General features: G+C 48.1%; 1 protein-coding gene across 2 annotated transcripts in view; it reads left to right on the forward strand.

Annotated features, from left to right (window-relative positions):
- Positions 1-19948, forward strand: part of LLGL1 (LLGL scribble cell polarity complex component 1) — a 380830-nt gene that overhangs the window by 155034 nt on the left and 205848 nt on the right. For both annotated transcript variants that reach the window (XM_085628972.1, XM_085628973.1), the window contains exons 5-7: positions 14112-14270; positions 16073-16235; positions 17355-17490. In XM_085628972.1, coding sequence (XP_085485098.1) covers positions 14112-14270; positions 16073-16235; positions 17355-17490 — 458 coding nt within the window. The remainder of the gene's footprint in view (positions 1-14111; positions 14271-16072; positions 16236-17354; positions 17491-19948) is intronic.

A 19948-nucleotide genomic window follows, 5' to 3' on the forward strand; every position in this document is an offset into this window, starting at 1 on the left:
GACACCGAGAGAGAGACACCGAGACCCAGAGGCGCAGAGAGAGACACCGAGACCCAGAGGCGCAGAGAGAGACACCGAGACCCAGACACCGAGACCCAGACACCGAGACCCAGAGGCGCAGAGAGAGACACCGAGACCCAGACACCGAGACCCAGACACCGAGACCCAGACACCGAGACCCAGACACCGAGACCCAGACACCGAGACCCAGACACCGAGACCCAGACACCGAGACCCAGACACCGAGACCCAGAGGCGCAGAGAGAGACACACACACACAGGGTCGCAGAGAGAGAGAGAGGGGCGCAGAGAGAGACACACACACACACAGGGTCGCAGAGAGAGAGAGAGGGGCGCAGAGAGAGAGACACACACACACACAGGGTCGCAGAGAGAGAGAGAGGGGCGCAGAGAGAGACACACACACACACAGGGTCGCAGAGAGAGAGAGAGGGGCGCAGAGAGAGACACACACACACACAGGGTCGCAGAGAGAGAGAGAGGGGCGCAGAGAGAGAGACACACACACACACAGGGTCGCAGAGAGAGAGAGAGGGGCGCAGAGAGAGACACACACACACACAGGGTCGCAGAGAGAGAGAGAGGGGCGCAGAGAGAGAGACACACACACACACACAGGGTCGCAGAGAGAGAGAGAGAGGGGCGCAGAGAGAGACACACACACACACAGGGTCGCAGAGAGAGAGAGAGGGGCGCAGAGAGAGACACACACACACACAGGGTCGCAGAGAGAGAGAGGGGCGCAGAGAGAGACACACACACACACAGGGTCGCAGAGAGAGAGAGAGGGGCGCAGAGAGAGACACACACACAGGGTCGCAGAGAGAGAGAGAGGGGCGCAGAGAGAGACACACACACACACAGGGTCGCAGAGAGAGAGAGGGGCGCAGAGAGAGACACACACACACACACAGGGTCGCAGAGAGAGAGAGAGGGGCGCAGAGAGAGACACACACACACACAGGGTCGCAGAGAGAGAGAGGGGCGCAGAGAGAGACACACACACACAGGGTCGCAGAGAGAGAGAGAGGGGCGCAGAGAGAGACACACACACACACAGGGTCGCAGAGAGAGAGAGAGGGGCGCAGAGAGACACACACACAGGGTCGCAGAGAGAGAGAGAGGGGCGCAGAGAGAGACACACACACACACACACAGGGTCGCAGAGAGAGAGAGAGGGGCGCAGAGAGAGACACACACACACACACACAGGGTCGCAGAGAGAGAGGGGCGCAGAGAGAGACACACACACACACACAGGGTCGCAGAGAGAGAGAGAGGGGCGCAGAGAGAGACACACACACACACAGGGTCGCAGAGAGAGAGAGAGGGGCGCAGAGAGAGACACAGACTCTGAAATAAGTGTGCTATAGGCTTTGTAAACGAGGAGTAATACAGCAACCCATACAATGATGGTTGGACTCTTATAAGCTTGTCTGTAAGCTTTCAAAAGATGCATAAGATACTGGATATTTCAGAAGTGAGGCATTTCTGGTGGATGTCGTTTTCTTTTTACTTGTATTCACCCAAAGGTTGTGTGCAGTGGGGATAGATCTCTTGCGGAGAGCTGTTCGTGGAACATAATTGAACAATATAGCAATTGGTCAACCATTGCTGTGAAGGGCCGATGACTTAGCAAGTAGAGTATTAAGGTAGTCATGGAGGGGAGGGGAGGGAGCAGTGCCTGGCCACAGGTGAGACTCCATGGCCAACCTCCGCTGCACATGGCATGAGCAGCGGACACGTGTGGCTGGTTGGGCACAGGGTCTGGCCATAGAGCAAGCCCGCCATCCATCCTCCATTATATGTTAGATGCATGACCTGATGTGACACCAGACCTTGCACACAACCTATGTATGTCCTCATGTTTCATTGCCAGTAGTTCAAGGCAATTTTGTGATGACACAAATGCGACGACACAAGGTCATTTGATACAAAGGTGTCTCCCCGAAGTAGGTGTCTTTGACCCAACACTTATTAGACATACTTGATCACTAAGAGTAGGGCACCTGTCCTGGCTACCTTTAACAGCATGGGCTAGTGTTTGGTCATAACACAGTAATGGGCAAATGCGCATCACAAGCCATCAACAATCTAGATTTAAATAGACACACAAATCCGTAAAGAGAAATTGTCATATCCTAGGTCGGGCCACTGTGTGAGCTTTGCGTGTCGCTCCTAGTTGGCAGCTGCTCCAAAGTGGCACAGCAAGGATGCAATTGGATCCTAATCCATGGAAGGGTGGTTTGCCAGCCATAATTGGGGTTTAGTTGGCCCCTCACGCTCCTTGGCCTCATGTCTACTCGGTGAAGCCAAGGGAGGGTCAAACCTAAACCAGCATTGGCATAGCCAATAGGTCTCGACTTTGGGACCTTATAAGTTTTTAGCCATGCAACGGTTGATGTTGTTGCACCAAGGATATTGTGCTGCATAACTAAATACTTATAAGGTCCCAAAAGCGAGACCTATTGGCTATGCCAATGCTTCTCTGGAGATTCGATCTGTTGAGACTTTTAGGGCAGTCCCAGTCTGAGTTTCCAAACAACTACGCTTTTCATTCAGTCATGGACACTACTGGTCGGGTCCAGCGCCAGTAGGCAATCTGCATCTCCACACTGTAGTGTGAGGTGTGACCAACACCCTCAAAGATACTAAAACAATAAATCTGCAAAATGTAAGTGTGAGTTGTACTCCTGTGAGCACCAAAAAATGATAAAACCAGTTCATTTTAATAGGGGAAATTGTTGGGAAAGGTTGCAAAAGCGTTCCTAAGCGTCTGGCTGTTGGGTGGAGTGTGTAAAAGTGAGTTTTTATTAGGTGTTCATGGAGCGGACTGTCTGTTTGGACAGATGTTTCAAGATTTTAATGAATTCCAGAGCAACTGGTTTGTCCTTAAATTTCAGAACTGTGTTCAACGTTCGATCTAGTTTGCCGCGCAGCTGGTAATACAACAAATATTATCTGAGGACCCACTACAGTCTAGAAGCGAGGGAGTATGAAGTAATGAGAAGGAGCCAGAGAAATCAGCGGGGGGGGGCTCGGAATATCGCAGCAAAAGTATCAATGGGGAGGTCCTGTTGGATTTAACAGCTTCTACCTATAGCTAGGATGATTCTGTGGGAACGATGTACACGTCTAATTGAGTCCTAACCCTTTGCACTGTGACGCAGTTCAGAAAGTCAGATTGTAAATACGTTTTTATTTCAGGGCTATTTACTGGATCAATTGAATCCCTTCTTGGGAGATTCGAGGCGTTTTCAGTATCATGGAAACTAATGTTAGACTTATGAGTCCTATGACACTTGGGCTGACTAGAAACTATGTGAAATGGCTACATGTGAGATTCCTTTAGTGACATCCGCAGCCTGGTGGGTGACCAGTCATTTTACGAGCCCATCCGCCTCTCCATCTCACCTGGAGTCGAACTTGCTGCCATCCGGGAAGGTGCCGTGGTAGTGGTAGCGCACAAAGTCGCGGACTGTGACCTCGCGGGGGCAGGCATCGGGCACGGAGCGGTGCTCTACATACACGTCGTCCAGCGGCACCGGCGGCGCATTATTGCAGGCCACCAGGTTCATCAACAGACAGGCCATCTGCAATCAGGCTAGGGCCTGCCACCAGTGCCGGCTGCTGCAGGACACGGCCTGGCGCAGAGGAATGGGCACTGGGGGCTGAGAAGAAAGCAAGCCGGAGGGGGAAGGGCAGTGCTGGGGAAAATCTGGGAAGGCGAACAAGGAGAGCAGCCCCTGAGCTGTGGAGAAAAGGGATCAGAGGAGCGGTGGCATTAAAGAAGGGCGCAGAGAAGTGTGGGGAAAACTAAGTAGCTGAGAGCTAGGGCACCAAAGAGAAGTGAGGCCCGGGGAAGCAGAGCTAGGGAGGAAAGATACTGAATGAGAGAAGCACAGCCGTCAAAGCAGGATGCTGCAAGCGGTAACCCGGCTGTTATTTCAACATACAGAAAGAGGTGACCGGGAAGCAGAGCAGAATTCCCATACAAGAGGGCTTATTTCCCTCGTGGCAAGGAAGAGCTGTGCCGGTGCGCTCTCGCTCTGTCTTTCAAGCAGTTTTTCAAACGTGGAAATGAAACAAGCACGCGCACTGCAAGCAATGTTGGGTATGCAGCTGGCACCCGGCCGTGCTGCTGCTCGCTCCTGAGCTCCCTAGGTCAGGGGAGTTAACGTTTAGAGAGAAGGTGGGACATGTACCTGCCTTTGGCCAATTGCGGGCTTTCAATTTTTGAAAGCCACACGCAAAGGCCAATAGAATTTGACAAGCAGACGCACGAGCTTTCAGAAAGCTTTCTGAAGGTCTTCAGTGATTACAAGAGGCCCTCTCCTAGGGCAGCGCATGCGCGCTTCGCTAGGCGAGACCTAAAAAGAAACAGGCCTTCACACAAGAGTGCTGCTACCTGAAAGAAATGTAAATATGTGTAATTGGTTAATCATCAAATGTAGAGTGTTTGGGAGCCAGTATAGTTTTTAATTGGACACTTGAAGCTTCACAGTGACCAAGATTTTTTTCTTTTTGGTAATGCAAGGGTGTTACCACTACGTTCTGGAGTGTCTTTTTAATGTACACTTATATAAATGTTGCACTAGGTGCAGTCTGAAAGAATTACTAAAATGTATATTTTGTAAGCATTTATTGTATAGTAAACATGAAGTCATTTTGCTGATATATTTTTAAGGCATAAATATTATCTTGAGCAATAGATCATTTTACAGCAGCCTACCTCTGAGGGATTACCTCCAAACCCTATCCACACCTGATTCTACCCAATAAACATGGGGATTTTCATTGAGTGCGCGGACTCTACATGTCTTGTCTAACTCCGATGCTTTGCATCTGGACAGACTTTAGGACACTTCTCTCTTCTTTTTTCTTGTTTTGTTGTGGGATGACCTGCACTATTGATTTGGAATGCACTGATGTCAGTCTCGTGTACTGTAAAAAAAGAAAAAAAACGTGTGGGGGGGGGCAAGTTAGGGATACCCAGGGAGAATGGTGGTGTGAGGTCCACTGTCTGCTGAATTCCTGCTGCACAGAGGGAAGAGGCAGGGCTGCCCTCGGTCGCCCTTACTGTTTGCAATGAGCCCCTGGCGGGATGGCGGAGGATGGACGTCCTAGTGAGGGGATCTCCAATAGGTTTTCGTTAAACGCGGACAAAATCCGAATATACCTGGACGACCCCCATGACTCTGGGCACAAAGTCCTCCAGATCTTGGGGGATTTTTCTGGGCTCAATCTTATTAAATCCAGATCCTCAGTGTGCCCCCTATCGTACCTCTCATTGGCGCTTGATTTGGCTGTCTATTTATTGGTCCACCAGGAAGGCTTCCAATATCTGGAAGTGTATGCGACCGAGAACCTCACTCGGGCGTGGGAACGTGATATTCAACATAGTCTTAAAAGGGTGACTTGCGATTTAAGTTTTTGGATGACGCTTCCGCTGTTCATTATGGGACATTTAACTATCTATAAAATGGTCACTCTGCACAGTTTGTTGTATCAGCTGAGGAACTACTCCTGTGGCGACACCTTATCCCAAGGATCTCCCAATCCAAGTGTTATAAATGTCCTTTGACTGAGGCATTGCACCTCCAGACATTCTTTCATATTACAAGGCATCCCATCTCATTGTCATCAACTGACATCACCTTCCCTACTGTACGATAGGTGATTCAAAGATCCCCCTTCTGTATCTGCTGTACGGAGGAAATACACCCACTCCCCACCCCCAAAAACACCTTCCGGTAGCCACAAAAGTGACTCCAGATTTGGAGGGAGACCCACAGAGCCCTCGATTGGAAAGGACAGTTGACAAAAGAAACCTGTTACAGCACAATACTCATTTGTTCCAGGTTATTGTCTTGGAGGGATTCAAATCCAGGGATGTCGTAGACCTCTCAAAATTCGTGGATGTCCTGTTGGGTTTCGTAATGAAATCCTTTCTTGAGCTGCAGGCCGAATATGACCTAAATCGTTCACAATTCTTCAAATAACTGCAACTATAACGTGCTCTGACTCAGCATATCAAAAGGCTCATGGACATACTGGAATATAATCTCTTAGAGGCCAAAATACTCATGGAGGAACTAATTAACCAACCATAAAATCTCACAGGTATATCAATCGCTAGTGGTCAACATACCAGACTCGTATGACCAGCTGCGAGAACCCGGGGTGGGTGACTTGGGGCAACTTACTGACAATGATTAGAACATGGAACCTCTTAAAACCCATATCAATACAAAAAATGACAATTCATTACTAAATTGTTTTAATAAAAAAATATATTTGCAATGAAGACCGGGGCAAAAGGATGATACTGCTCAAACATCTAATTTTAGTTATCAAGATATGCAAGCTTCCCCCCATGAGACTGCAATTGTCTTGCAGTTCCACCTAATACAGTGGAAGTACCTACACAGGGTTTACTACACTCAGGAGAGATGATGGCAAATGGGGGAACAACTCTAACTTTCGCCCCCGCCATGCACAATGTTAATGATGTAATTTGAGATGTAGGGATGTTATTAATGATGTCATAGAAAATGATAATGAGTGATGTAATATGGGAGGTAATTAGTGTATGGTTAGAGCACGAGTTAGTTACTTGAAACAGCTATAACCAGTGAGTTTCAGTGGTTTTGTTGATTTAAAACGGTATATTTAATAGACATTTTCACCTAACTAACGTCCCTTTAAACTTTTTTCCCCCCCCCCCCCCCCCCAGTGAATTTTAGTTTTTTATTAAACTTAAAGTAAGATGTCCCTCACCATTCGCAGCATGGGGGTCTGGGCACAGGCCATGCACTGTACCCAACCCCCAGCAAGTGCCAAACCTCTGGCCGTGAGCAGCATGGGTTTGGGTGCAGTGCCCGGCAGAACCACATTCCCGCCGTGCATGGCTGGCTGCCATTTAACAATATAAAGAATGTCATTAAGTATGACAGACCTACTGGCTTTGTCAAAGGGTAAGAACACCAAAATAAAATTATAGCTGGCCTTTTTGGCTTTATCAGTTGGTCAACACACCAACATTTCTAAAGCAGACTTATTGGTTTTGACAAAAAGTCACCAATTATCATAATCAAATGAATATTTTATACATTCACACATTGCAATGTTTAATAATAGTGATTGTCACAAAATATTTTCAATTGCAGTTTCAGAAAACGAGTATTTGAGGCTCTAACATTTGTCAGGCCACAATGTGCAAACAGAACCAACCACAAGAGTCCTGACGTGCCCTGCCTCTTCTAGGGTCACCACCAGGCCAAAAAATGCAATTTAAAAAATCCCTCACAGGTCATTATGGGGCCCTCCTTGCAGAGAGCAGTGAATAATAAATGGGCAGCTCCGCAGCCCATTTTTCAAATTCTTTGAAAAATATTTTGTTCCCCCAATTTCTTTTGGGAGGTTTCGTTTTCTCACCTGGGGCACCCCAAGTACCTATAGTGATTGAAGGCGGGAGCTGGCTATTATTTGAAAGTGGGTGCCTTGGTGTCCACTTGGGACACCCACCACAAGAGAAATTGTGGGGGCCAGTGGAAGCCGTCAGATCCTTTACTCCCACCCAGGTGGAAGCAAAGTTGTGCTTCCTGCCTGGAAGGGTGGGATTTGGGGAATAACGTTTACATTCCCTGCCCACTCTCTTCCAGGCAGGTGACAGAGCAGTGTCCACGGGATTGTACCCCTGGGATACAGCAGTCATCATACCCTGAAGGATAAGGCCTTTGAGAGGGATGATTGCCCCCCCCCCCCACTCAAAATTCAGAAATCTGCTTCAGCCTTGCCCAAAAATGTATAGCAATTGTGTCCAGAAAATTAATCTAGGTCCGAAGTTGAATTTCTGCAATAGACAAAACAGGTAGTCCCCTCGTACAGGATCAAATGTGTTATGGAAATATACCAGCAGAAGAATGTGATCTCTTAGTAGTCTATGTGCTAATGCCAGCGCGTTATGTAAACACTGCATGTTTGTCGTGAGGCTCTCCTAGGCATAAAGCCAGATTGACTGGCATTGCGCTCCGTGATTACCACTTTGGTCAGTCTGTCGGCTAGGGCTTTAGCCAATATGTTAAACTTGGTGTTTAAAAGGGAGATGGGGCAATAGGTCTAGCAATCATCAGGTGGGTCTCTCTACTTTGGCATGATGACTTTTTTCGGCCAGACGGAGGTCAGGGAGGGGCATGCCCGTCTCATGGGCCCACTTGAACATATTCCAGAAAGGGTCCATAAACCGTCCTCTACTGGCCTAAAAAAACTCCACCGGTAGGCCATTGGATCCTGTAGTTTTGCCTGGGTGGAGGTGAGATGATCTCACGCACCCCCCCCCCCCAGGTGGAGGTGTTTCTCCGCATACCATTACATCGCAACCATTACCACTCATGCTTTGTAACAACGCGTAGTCATTACTACACATTTTTTTTACAAGCTATGTACTTTTACCACGCATGCATTTACTACGAATTTCGTTGTAAAGGTATGTGTGGTAAAAGCACATAGCTTGTAAAAAAAACATTTTGCTGGTCCACGTCATTGTGAGGAAACAGAGGCTCTTCCGTTTCCTCACAATGATGTGCACCGCCCCTTAGGCGACCAGAGGGAACCTGGAACCACAAGGAGAGAGAGTAACCACAATAAGAGAGAGGCAAGGGGGATTGGGCCTGGGGTGGGGGTACTTTTTAGGGTAAAAGGTGGGGGGGTGTTTGCCGTGCAGGGTACTGTTTTAGGGTACAGTCAGGGGGGGTCGTGCAGGATAGTGTTTTAAGGTTGGGAGAGGACTGGGGGTCTAGGGGAGGGTCGTGCAGGGGTAGCGTTGTATGGTTTAGGGTAGCGTCGAGGGGGTAGTGCACGGTCGTGTTTAGGGTAGGGAGAGGACTGAGGGTCGGAGGGGGGGGGGAGGGTCATGCCGGGTAGTGTTTTAGGGTTTAGGGTCGGGGGGGTCATGCAGGGTAGTGTTTTAGTGTAGGAAGAGGACTGGGTGTCGGGGGGGGGGGGGGGGGGGTCGTGCAGGGTAGTGTTTTAGGGCAGCGAGAGGACGGGGGTTGGGGTAGGGTCATGCAGGGGTGGTGTTCTAAGGTAGGGAAAGGATTGGGGATGTCATGCAGGGGTAGTGATTTAGGGTAGGGAATGGAATGGGGCTCAGGGGGGTCATGCAGGGGTACTAAATTAGGGTTTAGGGTAAGGTGGGGTAGTGTAACTTACCTTAGATACTTTTACCAAGAGTATACCTTTACCACGCATGCCTTTGTGTTATGGCATGCGTGGTAAAGGCATATTTGTGGTAAAAGTATGCGTTGTAATGGTAGGTCGTGGTGAATAACTGCGCGTAGTAATACCCACGTTGTAATGACACGCGTGGTATTAGTACGTGTTGTAACGTGTCATATTCGTATACCTCATATAACTGACCTCTTGCCTGTCTGTTAAATATGCAATAGGTGTGCGATGTGCTGTTAGTACAGAGCCTGTCCAGAGTCTTACTAGTCTTGTCACTGCACTGATCGATGTGACTGTCAACTGCTTATGGTTGATGCACAGAACAGCTTGTTTTACTACAGAAAGTAACTCTTGTTAATGTAGGGAAACTTTTAGTACAGTGGGGGAGCCAGGCGCAGCATGAGTTACCTCCAACTTTAGGATACAGGCCTCCAGGTCCATCATTTCCTGGCAATGCTTCTTGCGCCTTCCGGAAGCCTAGCTAACAATGACCCCCTCACGGTGGCCTTTAAGGCCTTCCAGAGGGTATCTGGAAAAAGTCAACCGTACCATTTTTGCGTCCACGTATCTTTGTATGGCTGGGTGACTAAGTCTTGGTCTCGGTGTCCTGAAGCCACCAGGCATTCAGACGCCAGCTCAACTGTGAGTTTTGTGGGTAGAATTGCTGCCATAGTTTCAGAGGAGCATGGTCTGAGAGACCACAAGCATGCATGGGAGCATCCTGCACCCTGTGAGATCCAAGAAAGTGAGGAGAAAATAGTCAAGTCCAAAGATGACCTTGTGGGCCCTGAAGTAAAAGGTATAGCTCTGTTACCCTAGATGCAAGACTCGCCATGAATTCACCAAATCCATGGCTTCAATAAAACTGGCAAGGGGGGATTGCCTTCAGCCGGCACTCCCCGCCTTGGAGATCCTATCTATCTCCCAGTCTGCCACCATGTTGAAGCCTCCTACCCCCCTCCCCCCCAACACACACAAGAACCCAGCATCCTGCAGAAACCTGTGTGAGTTGTGGAGGGGCATTGACTCTAGCCAACGCAATGGGGTGCCTGTGGAGGAGGAAACCTAATATTGCAGTGTAGCATCCATAATTGTCATGCCAAGTCCTGTCAAACACCAGAGGACAAAGTTGATGTATAAAAATGATCATCTGCCTGGACTCTTGTGCAAATCCCGTATGGGACACCTGTGTGTATCCCATACGGGCGGGAAAATGGCATCTGGTGCCCAGTAGGTTGGTCGTCCGTTAAATAAATCAGCCCAGTGCCAATTAGCCTTCTCTAGCAGGGCGCCTCTCCCAACAGGATCCAAGATACCATTAACATTCCAGGTCAGGAGACGAACAGTCCCTGGTACACCAGCTTCAAAATAGTGAGTCATTGGTCATTTCAATACCAGATCTGTAGTCAAATGGTAGAGATGGTCTGGGTTCATAGTCTTACCTGTCAATGTGTATAATGTATGAAAGAAACAAATATACAAAACAGTAACTGAACCCTTGCATCCCCCTTCCCATACCTCATAAACACTAAGTATCTGTTGTGGAATAAACAAGTAACCTTCGTCAACCGTGCAACCATACCCTAACATTGGTCCTCTGCACCAATCCCCTAACAATCCCAGAAGACTAGCCACAAACGAAAAGAAAAAGTGGAGGAAAAGAAAGGAAATTGAGGGTCCATGTGGTGAGCCGCATGCCCTTCTGCTATGGTAGCACAGTAGTATTTCCATGATAGTTCCAATTACTTGAAAGTTCCTTGGGGCCAAGGCTCCTTTTGTAACCGGGGAGAGAGAAGCCCTTTCATGTGTTTCAATCAATGTTCAGTAACCTCGAGGGGTGGGGGGCCCGGGGCGTCGATTAACCCATTGGTGGAGTGGCGTCTCCGCCACGCACACTAGAATCAACGCAGCAGCTACCCCCAGCTCTGGCTCGGCCCAGCAGTATCATGACTGTGAGTGAGGAAGGGAAGTTGCCCTGTGGAGGGAGCCTCTCATCCAGCCGTACCCAAGCTGCTTCGGATGTATCAAAGAAAAGAGACTTTTCCAGATATTTCACTTTCAGCTGTGCAGGAAAATGCAGCATGTATTGAATCTTAAGCGCTCGTAGCTTCTGCTTAACTTACAGGAACGTGTCTCTCTCTTGCTGAACTTTCCAACGTGTAATTGGGAAAAACCATCCCTTGGGCAGAGTCATATGTCAATGTCTCCTTTAGTCGAGAAGCCCTAAGGATCTTGTTGTGTCAGCGATGTTAAAAATACAAGTAATTATGGGGTGAGGCGGATCGCCCGACGGTGGTCTCTATGCCAGCGACCTGTGCTTCCCCCCGCCCCCCCCCCCATCTTACCCCGCCCCCCCCCCACTGCGAAGCAGAGTGACTACTCCTCCGGCGGCACCCAGGAGTTCAGCCAGGTGATCACGAAGAGAGTGGGGGACATCCCCTCTGCACCCTCTGGGACCCCCACTATTCATATGTTACATTGTGAGCAGTCATCCGCGGCATCCTCCTACGATTCAAGGTAATGCACAGTTTTATGAAGTCCAGAAATAGTGGTTTGTAATGTGTGTAGTTTATCTTCTGTTATCGAGATACGACCCTCAGCTTCCACCACCCTTGCAGTCTTATTGCAAAATTCCTGCCTTAACTGAGAGACGTGCACTTACAATTCACCCATTTTCCACGCCAAAGAGTATTGTAAGTCATGGATAACCTGCAAGATGGGGGCTGAGGGATTTTTGGGAACTGGTGCAGCTGCCAATGGGAGATCTTTGTGAACAAGCCTTGCAGTTCACATATATTTGTCAATGCGTCCGTGGGAAGTCTGGGACCTGAGTTGTTTCTTTCCCCATGATGTGTCCAGATGGCTCCCAGCAGCCAGAGATGGATAGAGAAGGCAATGCGGTCTTCTGGGCTCTATAGATCACCCCGACAGCCCTAAGTGGAGGCAGAAGAAGAGGAGGGGGTCAGCAGGACACCACCCTTCCATAATAGAATTAGGGTTCGGTGAATCACCCACTATGCACGTTATCCCAAGGGAGAGTCAATAGGCCAGTGCATGCTGCTACTTCTGGTAAATCTGGCCAACTGTCCACACCCATCCAATACCACACCACCATACTGAACTGGGGGCTGTACTTCTACCACAAGTCTGTTTCCTCCTCAACCTCAAAGGTGAGGTCTCCCAAATGAAACCAAGGGCAGACACCCACCACCTCAGGGTGCACCGTGATTCGTGTCACCCTGTTCGGGCATATACTCTTCCAAAGAGTCAGGTGGCTGTCAGTGCTCATCCACTCCTGCCCCACACACAGCCTGATCACTTCTCAGCCCCCAGAAGTGGCCTCCTGAGCAGAGCTAGTGGCAGGTACCCACCACAGTCTTGGGCCGCACCTCGGCCCCCAGCGACAGTCCACGTGGGTTGTACCCTTCAAGCCCCAGATCTTAACAGCTCCCTGGCCCGTGTGGCAGCAGATGTCTTCTCTGGGGCTACGTGGTCTCCTTGATTGAGCCTCCTAACTGGCATCAAGGGCCAATCCACGCTAGTGCCTCGTGCCAAGGGGAGACCCCCATTCCCCATCTCGGGGGCCTCACCAACGGTTCTCGGCTCCCAGTACAGTAGGCCCCAGCACCGCCGTCACCCCCGCAGAATCACCTGTCCAGCACAAGCCATCCACCACTCAGCCGCAGGGGGAGGGGGCGATGCGCTCTCCCGACTTAACAGGCATCATCTTGGCACCACTGGAGCCTCCTGTGATGCAGCTGTGTGACTCAGTCGCCCCCAGAGCATTTGCTTCCAGTGTAGGGCCTTAAGTTCTTCCGGTAGGTAGAGAGATTCTCTTGGCCATCGACAGAGGGTCTGATGTGATCGCCTGTCTCGGCCCTCCCCGCACCAAGCACGCCGCACAACATCTCCTCTACAACGAGCCCCCGGTGATATATTCTTGTGGCTCAAAGCCCTCCCCGCAGCACCCACCTCCAGTGCCAGGGCTTCGTACGCCTGGGGGCCTCTTGGTCTGGCAAAAAGGTCAGGTGGATGCGGAGTGGCTGCAGAGCTCAAAAAGTGGGCGCCATGTTCGGTGTCCTGACAATGCCCATTAATGCAGAATGTTTTAAAAGTATCTTTTGAATGGCGAGCCTGAAGTGCATATTTTACAAGTAGACATTGAGGTTTTGGTATGGTGCCCAATTCGACTCCATGAGAACTCTGATTTCTAGTGTTTAGCGGTCTTGGTTCCCGCAAGCCAGATGTCCTGGATCCTGCTCTAGACATAGGAGAATGGGTACCTACATCCCAGCCCTAATTTACATTATTTTATTGTTTACAATGCATTGTGGAATTTCATAACCCTTTGTCGTACCTGGGTATTCTTATCTATCCATAGCATATTGAGACGTAGCCACACGATACAAACAAAAGTTACCATTGGGATCCCACTTCACTATCCTTGGTCTGACAAGCCCAAGCTAGAATCTTTTGTACACAAGATTATAGTATAGTAACTCTGACCATGCTGTGGTTTTCTAGTAGTTGGCAGATGCTCGTGTGCTTTTTTTTTTTTGGGTGTTTTTTTTTCCTTCTCTTGTTGTGGCACTCCCCTCCCCAAGTCCTCTTGATGCATCCTTGCCCAATTGATTGGTCAAATGGAGCTTTGTTTTTCTGGGTGTAAAAATCTCTTAAATTGATTCCTCATTGCTTGCATGTTTAATCATTATTTCACCACTCCACATGTGCACATTGTAGATTAAAACACTGAGCAGGTGGTGAAGCTGACTTCACTTTAAAAACATCAATGTTTGCACCCTGTCTTGAGTACAGTCTGGGATCATGCTAATTTGTGACATTCTCTTTCTGACTGTTGCCAGCTCTCCTCCAAGTGTTACCCGTGTGACCGTCATTCTGGTCAAGATGTCCTGTGACCTCGCATGCCTTGGGACCGAGGGAGGAGGAGTTTACGTCTTAGCACTTCCTGGCCTCTCGCTCATTGAGGAAAAAACTCTTCTACAGGATGAAATTCTGCAGTGGTAAGATGAGGTGGAGAAAGTGACTGGGTAGGTGGGGCTGGAGGGATGGGAACGGGAAACATATGTGACCAGAATTTTATCTATCCAAGAGAATTGATAGACCGTTCCAAATTGGCAGGTCACTATCAAGTTGTGAACTTTCATTTTACAAAGCGGTTCATTGTGGGAGTGGGAATGTTTGTTTTCCCCATTGAACTGAAGAACCTAGTGATAATGACTTGTAAAATGAAAGCACAGGACCAGGGATATGGTGACCCTTCTGATATGATTGTTCAAAACAAGTCCCTAGGCAACTTTTATTCTATTGAGCATTGGAGAACATAATTGCTACACGATAATGGAAAAAAATAAGTGTACACAAAGAGATGCACAACAAAAGCTTTTTATTCATATAGAATGACATAAAACCAGTTTGTTTTGGATGAACACTGCCTGTGAGATCACATAGCAATTAAAAACGAATATCACCACCTCATTGTTCTCTCAACCAACAAGGATACATTTCCTGTATATATATTTCAATAAAATACTTTCAATACGTTCATCACTATTTCACCACCATGATGATGTGGGATAATAGTGTTACTAATGAATGCCAAAGAATCTAAAAGGAAACATTAAATCTAGAAAGGAAAGAAAACATTTTTCTTTGGCTTTCCTGGTGAAGGTGCTTGGGTCTCTGAAATGTGCATAGACCCGATTCCATGAAGATCCATCAGTGATCAAGGCCAACATATTGTGTCTCTCAATTTGAATATATACATTGGAAAATATTTTCCTCTATTATGCAGTCCTTGCTTCAAGAATCATGTGGTCTACAATGTTATACCTTCTTTTTTCCTGTTTGGCAAATCATTTAAAAACGTTTTTACACTTTACCATCACTTCTGCTGGGAAATTGTTGTACTTAACGACTAAAGTTTAAGAAAGACCATATACTAATGATGCTATAAGACCCTCCCACAAAGCATGTGCTCTACAATGGAAGTGACAAGCTGATTTGTGGGTGAGACAACGATCTCCCAAAAAAGCTAGATTTCAGATAGTGAATAGCAAGCTACCAAAAGAGTTGATGACGAGCCTCTAAATAGATCTACACTGAAATGAAGGCATGTAGGGCGAATTCAGATTCTCATAGAGCATAAGTGCTTTACAAAAGACAATCATCTTACAGCAGAAGACCTCTAATTCTGTTAGAGGTAGACATGCACTGGGGTGAGAGGGTCTTATAGCATTATTTGTAAATCACCTTTCTTAAGCTTTAGTCGGTACGTGAAACAATTTCCCAGCAGAAGTGGTGGTAAAGTGTAATTCGTTTAAAAATGATTTGCCAAACAGCCAAAAAGAAGGTATAACATTGTAGAGCACATGATTTGTGAAGAAACGACAGCACAATAGAGTTCTAGATGGGCTGGGGGGCCTTATTTTACCATGTGTGCCTGTCCTTGGAATCATTGGTCACTCAGTTGATGAGTGTGGCCATCTGCCTGCCTCTTCCCTTCTGATAATGTGTGACCAAATTTCCCAACCTGTCCGGTCCTTGTTTTCTTGCTCATTATGTTATTCTGTGCACAGATTGTTTTGGGCACTGTGAAATCACTAGAAAGTCCTATTGCATTTTAATATTGTAGTAACTGTGTACAAGGAGGTTAGTGGGTTTCAGGTCATAATTGCTGCATTTGTGACAATGTTATCCCATACCTAAAAAGGAAATGTACCAATTGTCCTTCACACCATCTTTACGCCTGCATTCCAGACTTGGTAGGGCAATCACTGATTAACCTCCTCTCTCTCTTATACAGTGTGCCAGATGATTACAGGTGCGGGAAAGCCCTTGGACCAGTGGAATCCCTACAGGAACACCCACAAGATCCCAGCAAGATCCTGATTGGCTTTAGCCGGGGCCTGGTGGTTGTATGGGACCATACAACTCGACATGTGGACCACCTTCTGCTGGGGAATCAGGTAAGTTATGGGTCTTGCTAGCTTTAAGACTTACTCAAAGAATTGATAGCAGGATAATGACTGCAACACTACAGACTTTGCTTGTTTGCCGCTATTGCAAGACTAGCCTCTCTAGTCAGAAATGGAAGGTCCATCAGATAGTTGATCTGCCTGTGCTGTTGGTGAGGGGGGCAAGTAGTGTTGTTTTTCCAAAGAGAAAGTCTATGGCCGTTTCTGCACTTTCAGAGTGCAATGGTACATGTCATGCAAAGCTACTCCAAAGGCTTTAAAATGAAGAGTTGCTTGAGAGCAGTCTAGGATATGTATCGCTGCAGTGTACTTCAAGCAGTATGCAGCCTTCTTGCTGTGTTAGACCCAATGCTGGACTTTACTCCACCTGCGTTGCACAGTCTACAAACAAACTGCAGCAGTAGGAGATGGCAGAATGTTTGGGTCAGCGACATGAAGAAGCAGAAGTATGAGGAAGGCAACACCTCATAAGGAGCAGGATACATGGTGACACCCTCTGTAAAGAAAAGAAAAAAGCGGGGGCGAGAAAGGGGTACAACCCAGAAAAAGAAAACATGCAGCCCACCTCAACTGTCTGGACATCTGGGCCGCTGTCCACCCACAAAAATAATACTGCTTTCCTTCGATAGTGAACACTGGAGAGAGGCAACAGAAAAAGGTAGGTGGGCTAATGGGAAAGGTAAGCATTAGGGGTAGACTGAGGATTCGCCTAGTGACGCCATCAAGTAGAGTTTATTGATGTGAGTACCACATTGACCTATCTGTAAATCGCCCAAGCAGCTGGGCTTTGTCCTGTCTCGTATGTAACTGAATTTATAGATTGGTGGATAGATATTGAAAAGCATAGTGATCTTGCTTCTGCATTGTATTGAGTAGCCCTCTTTAGGCACAAGATGGTTATGAATATCTGGTAACCTTCTGTACATCTTACTTTGCTAGAACTAGCAGTGGCTAGGGGGTTGGGCAAGGTTCAGCAATTGTGGCCATTTTCTCTGCTGAATGTGGGAACAGGAGGGAGTTACAGATTAGATTGAGGGAATATTTATGCTGTGTTCATTATGCACTTTGCTAGACTGTTAAACTTGCTGTTTGTTACTTGGGTTTTTGCAGCAGTTGGAAAGTCTCTGCTGGGAACGGAGTGGCAAAACCCTGGTGAGCTCGCACAGTGATGGAGGCTACATGGTTTGGTCTGTAAATGGCGACTGCCCCAACTTCTCACAACCGGTCTCCTCATCCATACCATATGGTGAGTCTCATCAAGTGTGTAGTTTGCCAGGAAGTTGAAAAGTCTTTCCATAAATACTGCTTCAATTCCCACATTCATCTATGAGTTGCCTTTCATATCCTAACTCCATGTGCCCTAATATTTGGCACTTCATTTCCTCCTTATTTGACTCCTAAACCTTTCTCTGTTATCTTTAGTCCCAGCAGCAATTCTTGTTTTTTTTCCCTATCTCCTGTTCTTCTTCCTTACCTCTTGTTCATCTACTTACCTTTTCCTGTTCAGCCCCATTCCGCTCTAGTACAACTGCACAGTTTACATTTTCCTTGTTCTTCAATCTGTTGTCCTTCTCCTCCCTGTACCACTGTTCATCACTGCCTCCTTTCTAGTGTGCTGGTCCCCTATCCCCATTTCATGACTAGTACTCAAACTAAACTTCTAGGAATGTGGATTTCTGTACTGCTCAGCCTTCTATTAAACTGTTCAGCACAATTGTTCTTTAATTCACCTATTTATCATTTGTTGTTATTTTGTCATATCTTCCTGTACTTGGTTTGGTGGTTTGGGTCAGTGAGTGGATGGTTTTGGATTGATGGTGGCCACAGCGGCTGGGAGAGTGATGGTTGTGTACTCCAACTCTAGTCACAGAGAAGATAATTGATGTGAACTGATGTCTGACTAGGCTGTGAAAAGAGACTGAGTGGTCCGGCAATGATTTGCTGAAATTAAGTGCCATGTTTTTTTTTAAAAAAAACAAATTTTATTATGTCAATATAGCCATCACCATGCAGAGCCCTGTAATCCAGAGACGTCTGCCAAATCCTTCATACATTTACATAAAGGCAATAGACAATTGTATATTCAATAACTCCCCAACTCCCGTCCCAACTCCCCCCGCCCCAAAACCCCAAAGATCGCACTTCCTACTGCTAGCCCTACTCTTCCCCCCTCCATCCATCCCGCTCTCCCCTCGCAGCGTACGCATCCCCGCACCGCCCCCCCAGGACCACCAACGTCCGTGTATAGCTGCCCCTATGGATTGGTCTCCCTCTCTGCGGGGGGTTCCAGCCCTATTCCACGGTAGTCTGCCCAGCGTTTCCAGATCTTAAAGTGTTTGCGTGGGCACCCCCTGGCCTCGAAGACGGGCCGCTCCAGCCCCATACAAAAGTCCAGGCCGTTCTTCCATCCCATCATGGATGGGGCTCGTGTCGCCTTCCACTCCCTTGCAATGTCCCGCTTGGCCAGAGTGAGTCCCAGCAACAAGAGATGACGTTTATATATATTGCCCCCTATATCCTCCATGACATGGAGTAGAGCCAATCGCGGCGAGCGGGGGAGCTCCCACCCCAATTCTTCAGAGAGGCACGCCAAAACTCCCCTCCAGAAGCGGTCAAGGGAGGCGCACTGCCAGATAGTGTGAAAGAATGTGCCCTCTTCCCTGCCGCACCTCAGGCACTCCGGGGATGCAATCAGCCCCGCCCGCCACAGCCGCACTCTCGTGAAGTACACCCGATGCAGGTATTTAAATTGAACCAGCCGGAGCCTCATGGCTATAGCAGCCCCTCGCGGGGCGGCCAGCGCCTCCCTCCAATCCTCTTCCTCCAGAGCGCCCACCTCTGCCTCCCAGTCCCCCCGAAGTTTGCTCAGTGTGGGGGAGCTGTGCGTAACAAGGGATTGATAGATCCTGGAGGTTTTTTTATCAGGTAGATCCCCCATGAAGACTTTCGCCTCCAATGAGCTGAAGTCAGGGAGCGAATCCAGTCCCACCAATGCGGGCGACAGGGCATGCCTGAGCTGGAGATATCTAAAAAATTGCTCATGTGGCATATGGAATTCCTTCTGTAGCTCAGGGAAAGATTTAAGTATCGTCCCTCGCATGACATCTCCCAGCGTGGAGATGCCAATGTCATCCCATCCCTTAAAACCTTGTAGGGCCGCCAAGTGGGATAGACGCCCATTGTGCCACAGGGGAGTCTCACGAGTCAAGGTCTGCCACCATCCCATACGGCGCAAAGCCTGCCTCCAGATTTGAAACACTACCTGCGTGACCGGGGGCAGCACACCCCTCAGGGACGCAGAGTAAAGGAGTGTATGCAGCGTGTGGCGTCCCATAAGTTGCCGTTCCAGCGCATATGCCGGGTCTCCCCTGTCCCCGTACCACCATTCGTTAAGGACTAGAAGATGTGAAGCTTGATAATATGACAGAATATCCGAGGTGGCCAGCCCTCCACAGTAGGTGGATAGGAAGCACGTCCGTATAGCCACGCGCACCCTACCCCCCTCCCACAGGAATTGCCCCAGCACCGAATTCACCTGTCTGAACCAACCTGGCTGAATCTTGTATGGGTGGTTCTGTAAAGTGCCATGTTTTAAGGGATTTTGTACATTCATTTTGGAGCAAAATCTAGCTGTTGAGGGCTAAAATAATAAAATGTGTAACGTAATCCCAAATAAAGGCTGCAAGTTTATAAGTAGGCTTTAA

Source organism: Triturus cristatus, chromosome 10 (genome assembly GCF_964204655.1).
Source record: "Triturus cristatus chromosome 10, aTriCri1.1, whole genome shotgun sequence".
NCBI classification, from domain to species: domain Eukaryota; kingdom Metazoa; phylum Chordata; class Amphibia; order Caudata; family Salamandridae; genus Triturus; species Triturus cristatus.